General features: G+C 41.3%; 2 protein-coding genes across 2 annotated transcripts in view; both read left to right on the forward strand.

The window, feature by feature from the left end:
* The window catches only part of LOC120946874 (trypsin-like), a 169,936-nt gene that overhangs the window by 105,787 nt on the left and 51,333 nt on the right, over positions 1-12,816 (forward strand). The window lies entirely within an intron of this gene.
* On the forward strand, positions 6,521-10,297 carry LOC120946876 (trypsin-like). The gene is made up of 5 exons (XM_040361694.1): positions 6,521-6,631; positions 6,713-6,863; positions 7,525-7,778; positions 9,219-9,355; positions 10,022-10,297. Exons 1-5 carry the CDS (start codon positions 6,592-6,594, stop codon positions 10,169-10,171), a joined length of 732 nt encoding a protein of 243 aa, XP_040217628.1. The 5' UTR covers positions 6,521-6,591; the 3' UTR covers positions 10,172-10,297.

Genomic DNA, 12,816 nt, shown 5'->3' on the forward strand with positions numbered 1-12,816 from the left:
GTGGGACACCGTTAAACTCTATGGGACACTAACATGAAAAACCAAAAGTGATAATTTTAAAGGCTTATATGCAAGTTATTGCCATAAAAAGTGAATAGGGACCCGCGTCCAGCCCCAGGGGACATATATCAATGCAAAAAAAAAAGTTTTTAAAAATGCTGTTTTTTCAGGAGCAGTGATTTTAATAATGCCTAAAGTGAAACAATTAAAATTAAATATTTCTTTAACCACTACTCCACCACCCGCCATCATATGACGGCGGGACGATGAGCCTATTGTTCTGGGTGGAACGTCATATGAAGTTGCGCCTTCCAGAGCCACTAGGGGGTACGCTCGTTCCCGCCGCGTCACCTAGAACCCGATGCGTGTGCCTGGTGGCCACGATGTCCGCCGTGCACCCGCGATTGCCCAGGAACTGAGCAGGACCATGAATCTGTGTGTGTAAACACACAGATCCACGTCCTGTCAGGGAGAGGAGACCAATGGTGTGTCCCTTGTACATAGGGACACTGATCGGTCACCTCCCACAGTCAGTCCCCTCCCCCCACAGTAAAAATCCCTCCCTAGGGAACACATTAACCCCTTGATCGCCCCTAGTGTTAACACCTTCCCTGCCAGTCACATTTACACAATAATCAGTGCAGATTTATAGCACTGTTTGTTCGCTGTATTCCAGTGGGGACGAAGGATGCGGAACTTCCCAGGCGTGACGTCAAAAGGCTCAGGGAGACCGGATCCAAAGCAAGGCTTGGAGCTTGGAGTTATAGAAGGCTCAGGAAAGCTTAACGCTCAATGGTGAAGAGCAAGCCGAGAGGGGCAGGGAGGGGAAGTGCTTGGCTGTAGTCTTGACAACCTGTATCGGGGCATGGCCCTTCCTCAGGTCATGATGACGCCCAGGAAGTTCCGCATCCTTCGTCCCCACTGGAGCTCGCTCACACTACCTTCTGGCTTTTTCTTCCATCCACGACTGCCGGCTGATTCACCACCTTTTGCCGGGATTTGCTTGAAGTTTGATTCGGTCCCTTTTCCATACACAATTTGGACCGTGTTCCTCTTTCCTCCCCACCTGCGTGGACTTTATAGGGGATACATGAGGATTTCATCCTTCGCAGCAAACTTTCCAACCAACATCCGGTTTATTGGTCGCCTCCACAAGGTATTACTATAGTGCTGAGCAAGCTGATTGTTGACTATTCATGCAAAGGAGGATCTAATTGTTTTTAAAACATCACCTATGGCAACATTAAATCGATAGTTTTGTTTATTGATTTATGCCTGCTTATTTTCTCCACTCAAGACTTGGCCCAAATAGCGCTTTTTTGTATGGTTGTTTTTGATTGTATACATTTTCATCACATCCCTCCTGGTGTGTTCTTCCACATAGCAGCTTATTGGGCAAATGTAGGACGTAAAGTTTAATTTCCATCGTCACACATATCCCGGTTTCCTGGCGCCAGACTTTTTGTTGTTTTTATGTCTTCCACTGGTATTCCGAAGCCTCATGCCCTGTACACACGATCGGTTCATCCGATGAAAACGGTCTGATGGATTTTTTCATCAGATATCCGATGAAGCTGACTTTCATCAGTCTTGCCTACACACCATCACTTAAAAAAACGATCGTGTCAGAACGCGGTGACGTAAAACACAACGACGTGCTGAGAAAAATGAAGTTCAATGCTTCCGAGCATGCGTCAACTTGATTCTGAGCATGCGTTGATTTTTAACCGATGGATTTCCCCACAGACAATCGTTTTTTTTAACCATCATATAATTTTAAAAAAGGTTCTAAGTTTTTTCACCGATGGGAAAAAAAACGATGGGGCCCACACACAATCAGTTCGTCTGATGAAAACGGTCCATCAGACCGTTTTCATCAGACGAACCGATCGTGTGTACGCGGCATTAGAAATAGCTTTGAAACCCTTCCTAGATGGACACATGTTTGTTTCTAATCTGTTCTTGATTTTTTTTTAGATTGTGGTATTATGTGTGGCTCTTTGTGATCTGTTAGTGTGCTTTATTTTGTCAGACAGCTTCTATTTATGTGATTTTTTGATTCAACAGATCTGGCAGTAATCAGGCCTGGGTGTGGCAAGTGAAATTTAACTCAGCTTTCCCAAAAATTGTGGTTATCACAGTTCATTCATGATTCAGCATGGGAGGGAGCAATTACTTTTTCACATAGAGCCAGGCAGGTTTGAACAGCTTTTTTCCTTAATAAATGAAATAATAATTGAATAACTGCATCTTGGATTCACTCGGGTAATCTTTGTGTAATATTAAAATTAGTTTGATGATCTAAATCGTTTAAGTGTGAGAAATATGCAAAAAAATATAATTTTTAATAAGGAAGGGGCACTGAAAGTGCACTTGGAGGTGTAGTCGCTGTAGATCTGAGGGAGACATACCAGGAAAATAAAAAACAGCATTTTAACTTGGTCATAATTGGATGATAAAATCAGCAGAGCTTCCCCTCAATTCAGATCTTCCCTTCAGATCTACAGCAACTGCACTTCCAAGGGCACATGTAGTGCAAAGTGGATTTGCCTTTTGTAAATAACTCTTTTGGTCTGCCACAGTACACAGAGCATGGGAATCCAATAGTTTTAGTAAATATAAACAGCTAAATACTATTACAAGACAATTTTATGGTCCAGTTCATTGAGGCCCTGACTAGGAATGACGCTCTGCTGGACCTGATAATCTCAAACCATCCAGAGCCAATATTTATATAAAAGAACATCTGGGTAGCAGCGACCAGAACATGATTTAATATAATGTTATCTGTAAGCAACAAACACATACAGGAAAGATATAAACTCTCTGTGCAAATGTTCCAAGGATGACGGCTGCTCTCCAAGACTTAAGCCTCATACACACGGGCCAGAATCTCGTCAGGAAAAAACATTGTTTTTCCTGGTGAGATTCTTGGCAAGAATCTCTTGCCACCTGAGTGTACAGACACTCCTTTCAAAAGAACTGCGGTTCTCTTGAAAGGCAAGAACGCGGTGACGTCATCGTGTACGACAAGCATGCGCTCATCACATTCTACGCCGCCGTCGCCGCCATCTTGCTGCACCCTACCTATGCCTAGGAAGCTACCGCGCATGTGTCAAAGTCATTTCGAGCATGCGCGGGTTTCCACAGCGACCGGGTAAGTATACACACTCTCGGGTTTCTCGGCAGGAAAACTGCAGAGAATCTCACGACGAGAAAATAGAGAACGTGTTCTCTATTTTTCTCGTCTAGATTCTGGGCAGTTTTCTTGTTGAGAAACCAGCAGTCCCAAGCAGTGTGTGTGTTTTTTTTACCTTTTTTAATTTTTTTGGGGTTGAAATAGTATGGGTACAATGTACCCTGTTACCAATTCACATGGGGGGGGGCTGGGATCTGGGAGTCTCCTTTGTTAAAGGGGGCTTCCAGATTCCCATAAGCCCCCCGCCCGCAGACCCTCACAACCATTACCCGATGTTGTGGCCTGGTATGGTTCAGGAGGGGGGTGCTCTCGTCCCCCCTTTTCCTGTGGCCTGCCAGGTTGCATGCTTGGATAAGGGTCTGGTATGGATTTTTGGGGGGAACCCCACACCATTTTTTTTTATTTTGGCACAGGGTTCCCCTTTTGAGGGGACCCCTATGCCATTTTTTTTAAATTTGGCACAGGGTTCCCCTTGATATCCATATCAGACCTGAAGGGCCTGGTAATGGAATTTGGGGGACCACCACACATTTTTTTTATCTTGGTTTGGGGTTCCCCTTAATATTTATGCCAGACCCAAAGGGCCTGGTAATGGACTGGGGGGGGGGGACCCATGACATTTTTTTCAATGACTTGTATCTGTATTGCCAGGAGCAATTCATTATAGCCGCAAATAGTTTTAAATTCTTTTTTTTCCTTTAGAAATGTAATTTTGTGCAGGGACTGTTATAAACACGCGAAACATGCGCTACTTTACAGACTTACTATACACTCCCCCCAGGTACGAATTGTTTCACTTTTATTGTTTCACTTAAAAGCATTATTAAAATCTATTTTAATTGATACATGTCCCCTGGGGCAGGACCCAGGTCCCCAAACACTTTTTATGACAATAACTTGCATATTAATCTATAAAATCAGCAAGGGCTTTCGAATTTGCCGCAAACACCCCAAATTGTTCACTATTCGGCGAACGAGTGAACAGCCAATGTTCAAACCAAACTCATGTTTGACCCAAACATAAAGCTCATCCCTACTCTCAATCAGGAAATGGGTCTTAAGACTGGATTGGCAGAGAGGAGAATTTACCATATTGGCCAGGAGCAGAAGCAGGGGAAGCTGCCAAGGAGGAGATGCAGCGGGAAGCTGCCAAAGCTGCTTGCGACCTATTTGGGGTAAGTGCAGTGCTGGTGGGCGGACAAGCGTGTGACGGGGGGGTTTGTTCGCCGATCGACCGAGCAACAGGGGTGGGGGGGTTGGGTGGTTTGTTTGTCGCCCCCCCCCCAAAAAACTGGAGCACCAGCCGCCACTGCCTGGACCAGATGGCATCCACCCACCGATCCTTAAAGAATTGAGCTCTGTCATTTCAAAGCCATTGTTTCTGATGATTTTTAGGGACTCATTCATGACTGGAATGGTATCACTGGATTGACGTAAGACCAATATATTTAAAAAGGGATCAATGTCTTTACCAAGTAACTAAATTGTGTTTTTTCTGGGGGTGAGTGTAGCACCCTCTAGTAGTGTGCTATAAAGGATAGGTACATTTAAGCAGGCCTGGCTGTTTGCTAAGCCTTTTTGTTTTCATTCTGGGTTGGGAGTGGCACAGAGTAGAGCTGGGTGACTCAAGGTGAAGTCACTAGGACCTCTTACTTCTTTCCAGAAGGTTCTAGTGCTTTCTGTAAAGACTGTTCTGGTCCTGGCTCTAAAATTGAAAAAACGTGCTTACACGTTTTCTGGGAGGGGTGCTGCTTAATCAGGGCCTTAGATTTAAGCACAATTTTGTATATATACTGCAAAGATATACAAACATATTATTGACAAATAACATATATAAACATTAGCAAATAATTATATTACCACAAAATTTTAAACATTAAAAACGTTCAATATACTGAGTCATGTTGCTTTATATTTTTGTAATGGTATCCTAATAGGGCTTGTTACATATACCACAGCATGCAGGGCCAATCCGCCCTATAGGCTCACTATGCAAGCCGCTTAGGGCCCCACAAAGCTCTGAAGGGCCCCCCAAATTACTAGAGGCCCCGCCTGGTGAGAAGTCATTTTTGCCCCCTCATCCCGCTTCTCAACTCACTGGCTGCATGGGAGAAGAGGTAAGAAGTCAGCACCCCCTGCTTCTCAATTTACTGTAAGATGTCATTTCCGACAGCAGAACACCCCCTACCCCCGTTTCTGAACTTTCTCTCATTGTCGTCAGCGCCCCCCGCTTCTCATTTTTAATGTGCCATGTCATTTTGCTTAGGGCCCCAGGGAGGTCAGGATCGGCACTGTCAGCATGTCATGGGCAAAGAGAGTGGGCAGGGAGGACAAATTATCTCAAGTAAAGTATAAGTATAACCATAAACTGTATTCTAACATCTACATTCATGCTTAGAAAACTATCATGAAGACTGTTGATTCACCCGTATAATTTTTGTTAGCCCGTCTGGTGGTGGAGAAGCCTAGGGAGCCTGTGGGGAATAACTCTTTGTCCCCCCAAAAGAGAAAATACACTCATATGTGGGGGCAGAACAGTGGTGTAGTGAGTAGCACTTTTGCCTAGCAGCAAAAGGGTCGCTGGTTCGAATCCCGACCACGACACCATCTGCCTGGAGTTTGCATGTTCTCCCTGTGCCTGCGTGGGTTTCCTCCGGGTACTCCGGTTTCCTCCTACACTCCAAAGACATGCTGGTAGGTAAATTGGATCCTGTCCAAATCGGCCCAGTATATATATGTATATCTGTGTGTCCCAAGCGTGTCACGATCCTTCGGGGTAAAATGACCGCACCAGCCAAGCAGACACTGGCTGGAAAAAGCGCCCAGAGGCGATTCAGTTCGCATGAGTAGCGCTATACAAGTCATTCATTCATTCATATGTGATAAGGGCGATAAAGTAAACTTAGTGGTGATATTCAAATTAGGCCCACTTACTTCTACAAGTCTGTGAAAGATGTCTTTGGGAGATTTGTATAGGTGGCTTTGTGCTCTCCAGGTAATAGGATAGCCTTAGAGCAGTAGACCCAGAATGGGTCAAACATCACTTAATACCTTATTCTGTAAAAGTGATAGCCATCTTTATAGATAAGAAGATGTTGTCATATTAAAACAATTTGTTCTGTTGGGCTTTAAAAAAGTGAAATGGAATAGCGTGGAAAAAATTGTGAATCATTAAAATTAAAAAAAAAACATTACTAACCTTACCGATGGTGGAGGTTGCTGATAATGTAAAAAAAGTTTTGCTGATAAAACTGTGTATACATTAACCTGAACATTTCTTATTGGCACAGCTGGCCAGTGTACAGGTAGGAGGAATGGGGTGGGGGGTCCTGGTAAAACATATAAATACCTACATTATTAGCAACAAATTGTTCACTGGTAAAATCAACACCATGAAATTCCTTCTGATCTGTGTGCTCCTCGGGGCAGCTGGTGAGTATGAATGAACATAAACTTAATATATCCCTTTGCGTAGGCTCTCTATATGTAATCAGCACATGTTGTGTTTTACAGCTGCCTTGGATGATGACAAGATCGTTGGAGGATATACCTGTGGCGCCTACTCTCAGCCCTGGCAGGTATCTCTGAACTCCGGATATCACTTCTGTGGTGGATCCCTCATCAACTCCCTGTGGGTGGTCTCTGCTGCTCACTGCTACAAGGCGTAAGTGCACTTTTTAAGACAGTACTTTTTATTGGAATAGTTATGAGGCATTGAAAAAGGTAATATCTATTATTCAGAGCTTTTACCAGCTGGTTGACCAGCAAAGTGGCATGTTGATAAGATGGATGGTTGGTTGGACATGGGTTGGGTCAGCAGGAGATCCCTTGGGATGGTAATGCCCTTATTAGTGTAGAACCTATTCATAAAGAGAAGTCAAATTTAACACAAGTTGTTTGGTGCTCCCAATCCCTTTGCTAACATATAGCTCCTGTGTAATATCCAAATCAGATATACAAAGATAACCATTATTGCAAAAAAAATATATAGTGCTCCGAACAATAATTAAGCTAGACAAATGAAACTATGTAAAAATAACCATACCAAAGTTTAAATCTTCCCTTATAAATAAACAGGCCTCTGACAGAGGCTCTATTCCTTCCCTGTTCTATACCAACCAAAATTAAATGTTTTCAGTACCCAAAATGACTGTTCTTCACTCCTGGAACTGAAGGTGAATGTACCAACCACTAGTGGTACACGTTCCATACTAAGCAAACCTACACTGCTGCTCAGTTTGAAACAAATTAACTGGCTTCTATCCAGAATTCCTTCAATTAAGATGCAAATATATACTGATTTCATTGAATTTGTCTCTATACAGGAGCATGCAAGTCAGACTCGGAGAGCACAACATCGCTGTCTCTGAGGGCACCGAGCAGTTCATCAACTCTGCCAAGGTCATCAGAAATGCTGCATACAACTCCAGAACCCTGGACAACGACATCATGTTGGTCAAGCTGGCCTCTCCCGCCACCCTCAACTCCTACGTCAAGAGCGTGCCTCTGCCCGGTGGTTGCGCTGCTGCCGGCACCAACTGTGTGATCTCCGGATGGGGCAATACCCTTAGCAGTGGAAGTAAGTCAACATCACTGTAATATCATATATTACTGATAATAAATGAGGCTAAGCGTCTCAGGTAAATTTGCCAAGATTGAAAATGTAGGCAAATTAAAACACCTAATAAAAACAAATTGAAAAGAAAATGTAGGCAAAATGATTCCTTTGAGGAACAAATACCATAAATCCTAATTCTGGGCAGTTAGGAATTAATTGTTTTTTCAAGGGTTTTGAATAACACAAAATAATGTTTAACCTAATCCAGAGTCCTGAAATCTCCTTCCATGAGGTTATGGGTGTGGTGACCAGTTGTCCAAAGCCTCTCTTCTTGCCAGTTCTCTGACCAGCCTTGTTGTCACTGTCCCTCTTACTGAGGTCATCATGTACAGTGCAGGACCAACCTAATGACCATGTCATTAGGGAGGCTGCTGGAAGGAGGGCCCAATCCCATTTTGGCACAGAGGGACCAAACAGGAGTCTGTCCCGGGGTAAAATAGATATCACTCTGGGTTATCCTTTATGAGCTTGGAGAGGGGCAATTTTAGTTAAGCAGGCCATTGATGAAGCAACACTGGCAGATTTGATGGGGGAATCCCCCCTTGGAACTATTGTGTTTTTACGGGCGAATGGGGGGATGTCCCTGCCAAAAGAACACAGTGATTATTGCTAGTGGCTACAGACACTGGCAATACTTGTATGCTAACAATTGGACATACTAGTTGTACCCAAGTTAATTGATGGATACACTTGGGTACAATCTGCCAACTCATAGATGGATTAAATGATTTGAACCATCTATGGCTGGCTTTAGACTTTACTAAAGAAAAACAAAACATATATAAAGTAGAAAAAAATAAGAAATATATTCTGAAATGTCTTTGAAACTCAGAACAAGTGTCCCCATTGGAAGACTTCCCTTTTTCCCCTTCTGTCAACCGCTCAAAATGTTGGATTTTTCTTCATTTTCAATCCTGGCGACGATGGTCATCAGGACAAATAAAGAGGGAGCTCGTCTTCAGTGAGAACACAGGCAGCAATAAAACCTGAAGAAGGGTTTATCAGCCCACCCACACCACTCTATCCCCCAAAATGTTGACTGCTTATTTTTAATTGAAAATAAACACAGATCTCAATAACTAGAAGAGGGGTGGGATGATGGGTCAGCTGTGTATGCGTAATCTCATCTTCAAATTTTTAGAACTATTCAAAACATAGGCTGTATAAGTAATTCACAACATAGTTGAAAGTCACCTTGGTAAAGAGCTGCAGAATATACACAAATGCACCACATGCTGGCTGCAAGTGGTAAATATAATAATAAATAATTATGATTATTTCAGATTTTACTGACTAACAATGCATAAAGCAATTTTTTGTCTTTTTTTTAACATGTTTTGTTCTTTCTCCTTCTGTCTTCAGTCAATATTTTATTCACTACATTTTGTATTTAAATTACAGCCAGCATGCCTAACCTCCTGCAGTGTGTGAACGCCCCCATCCTGACTTCCGCCCAGTGCAGCAACGCCTACCCCGGAGAGATTACCGGCAACATGATCTGCGTTGGCTACCTGGAGGGAGGCAAGGATTCCTGCCAGGTAATTGCCACAACTTATTTCAATTTTGTATATAAAGTTGTACTGTTCAAATAAATGTGTTCTCTCAAACTACTAGTAGTTTTTATAGGCTGGGAATTATTATTATTTTTTTTTGTTATGTAAAACATTTTTTATTTCAATGTATAATTTATAGTCCAAAAGTTCAGGAGAAGTTTTGAAATTAGAATAAAGATATTTCTAAATGTATAGTAAAACAGATCTGCTGTAGTAATATTTTATATTAGTTGGAAAAGCAACTAATAAAGTTAAGGCAATATGGACAAAAATAGAATCTTAAAGTATAACTGAACCCAAGAAATAATATGCAATGATTTATTAAACCTGGAGAGGGCAAAATCTGGGGAAGCTCTGCAAAAAACAAACAAACAAAAAAGGAACCAGATTTTGAACTCTCCAGTTTTAGTAAATCAACCCCAATATATTTTAGTTTTCCAGTGCTAAGATATGGTGGCTGCATTATTTTTCTCATTTTCAGGTTAAGAATTTTATTTTTTTTAGCAAATATAGGAATTAACCGTTTTTCCTGTGGAAAAATAAAGATAGAGCCTGAAAAAAAAATTAAAACCAACACAGCCACCACATCTAAATACTTATAATTTACTGTCATTTACCCAAAGTTGTAAAAAAATATTTTTCTATTTTCAGGGTGACTCTGGTGGCCCCGTGGTGTGTAACGGACAGCTCCAGGGTATTGTCTCCTGGGGATATGGCTGTGCCCTGAGGAACTACCCCGGTGTCTACACCAAGGTCTGCAACTACAACTCCTGGATCGCCAGCACTCAGGCTGCCAACTGAACTTCCAACTGAAATACTTATTCAGATCATTCAATTCTCTGCTTCTAGAATACATCAAATGATGTGCTAGACTCAGACTTTACACCTACATTCTGTAATGACCGAATAAACATATTTCTTTATATAAAATAGTTTTGTTCATTTTATATATTACTACAACTATTGGTTCTCCATTTGCTGCTCATCTTGGCTACAGAATTTGGGCTGCAAAAAAAAACCCAACATATGCCATGCAGTCTGTCACTAGCACCCCCCCCCCCCCCCTCTATACATCAGAAGGATTTTCACAAAATGCCATGCATATTGGGGGTGGAAGTACAGCTATTTGGTGGAGGGCTGATGGCAGTAGATCTACGTTCATGGTGGAAAAAGGCAATTAAAAAAAAATAATAAAGCATATACAATTGTTACACAAGCTAAATTGTAATTTATTATTGTTATTAAGTAGTTCAGTTCACCTCCAGGAGGTTTACCCCCCTTCACGACCAGGCCATTTTTTGCAATACGATTTTAACTGATGATTGCGGGATTATGCAACGCTGTTCACAAATAAAATGTTGGTCCTTTTTCCCCCCACAAATTGAGCTTTGTTTTGGTGGTATTTGATGACCTCTGTGTTTTTATTTTTTGCGCTAGAAACAAAGAACTACTGACAATTTTGAAATAAAAACTATATTTTTTTAATTTCTGCTATAAAAACATTAAATAAAAAAAAATCGAATTTCTTCATTAATTTAGGCCAATATGTATTCTGCTACATATTTTTGGTAAAAAAATTCTAAAACTTTATGAACCAAAAAAAATAAATAAAAATCCCATTAAGTGTATATTGATCAGTATGTGCAAAAGTTATAGCGTCTACAAACTATGGGATATTTTGATTTATTTATTTAGATTTACTAGTATTGGCGATGATCAGTGGCTTGTAGCCAGGCTGCAATATTGCCACGGACAAATCAGACAACTAACTGACACTTTTGACACTTTTTTGGGGATCAGTGACATTATTACAGCGATCAGTGCTAAAAATATGCACTGTCACTGTACTAATGATACTGGCTGGGAAGGGGTTAACATCAGGTGCAATCAAAGAGTTAACTGTGTTCCTTGCTGGTGATTCAGTGTAGTGGGGGTGGTGCTTTTACTATTGGAAGACATGGATTGGTGTTTTTGCTTCACAGGAACACAGGATCCATTACTCCTGTACTGACAGAAGGACAATCTACCTTGCTAATATAAGCAGACTGTCATTCTGTCATTGTACCGAGCGATCAGTGGGTGCTGGTGTACATTGGGTCCATGAGAGCTGCTGATCAGCTCCCGCTGTGTAAAATCATGACGAGAGCGAGCCAGTGGCGGCGCACAGTCATGCCCAAAATACAAAAGTGCATAATCATGTATATATATATGTATACCAGTATATATATATATATATATATATACATATATATATATATATATATATATATATATATATATATATATATATATATATCCTCTTCTCAAGAGAGAATAAATTCAGTTACTCAAATCTTTCTTCATGGCTGAGCTCCTCCATGCCTCTTATCAGTTTGGTTGCCCTTCTCTGCACTTTCTCCAGTTCCCCAATATCCTTTTATGAACTGGAGCCTAAAACTGAACTGCATATTACAGATGAGGTCTTACTAATGATTTGTACAGGGGAAATATTATAATATCTCTCTCTGAAGTCCTCTCTTAACCGATTCATGACCGCCTACCTTAAATATACTGTCGCCTTACGGCAGATCACGTACCTAGTACGTGATCTGACACTTTTAGATCTGGGGTGCACACACAGAGGGAGCCCAGTGGCGGGTACTGTGGACTTGATGTCCCCTGGCAGCTGCCGATTACACAGGACACATGCAGAACCACAATCAGCCTATGTAAACAAGGCAGATTGTCGTTCGCTTAGAAGGGAAGATATTGATCCTGTGTTTCTGCAATGTATGAACACAGATCTTTGCCATCCCCTAGTAAAAGCAACTCCCCCACACAGTGAGTAAGCACAGGCTAGGCACATATTAACTATATGATTGCCCCTTAGTCCAATTTATCCGCCATAATAACACTAGTAAAAAAAAACAATTCTCATACTTTTTATTTTTTTACCAAAAATATGTAGCAGAATACATATTGGCCTAAATTGATGAAGAAATTCGCTTTTTTACATTTTTTATTGGATGTATTTTATAGCAGAAAGTAAAAAAGCTAAATTGTCAGTCTTTTTTACTTTATAGCGCAAAAAATAAAAACCGCAGAGGTGATCAAATGCCACCAAAAGAAAGCTCTATTTGTGGAGAAAAAAATAATATTATTTGGGTACAGTGTCAATAGACCATTTAAATGTCACAGTTAAAGTAACACAGTGCCATATCATAAAAAAATGGCCTGGTAATGAAAGGGGGTGGTTAATCTTCCGGAGGTCAAGTGGTCAATATAAGAAAGGACTTTTCTCGCTTTGGAAACCACAGCTATTAACACCCTGATCCTTCTCCACCATTGATTCCCCCAGTTGTACTGCCCCTAGTATGTATGCTGCATGCTTATTCTTAGCCCCCAAATGCATAACTTTACATTTATCAACATTAAACCTCATTTTCCACATAGTTGCCCAACTAAAC

The sequence above is a fragment of the Rana temporaria genome, chromosome 8 (genome assembly GCF_905171775.1).
Source record: "Rana temporaria chromosome 8, aRanTem1.1, whole genome shotgun sequence".
Lineage (NCBI taxonomy): Eukaryota > Metazoa > Chordata > Amphibia > Anura > Ranidae > Rana > Rana temporaria.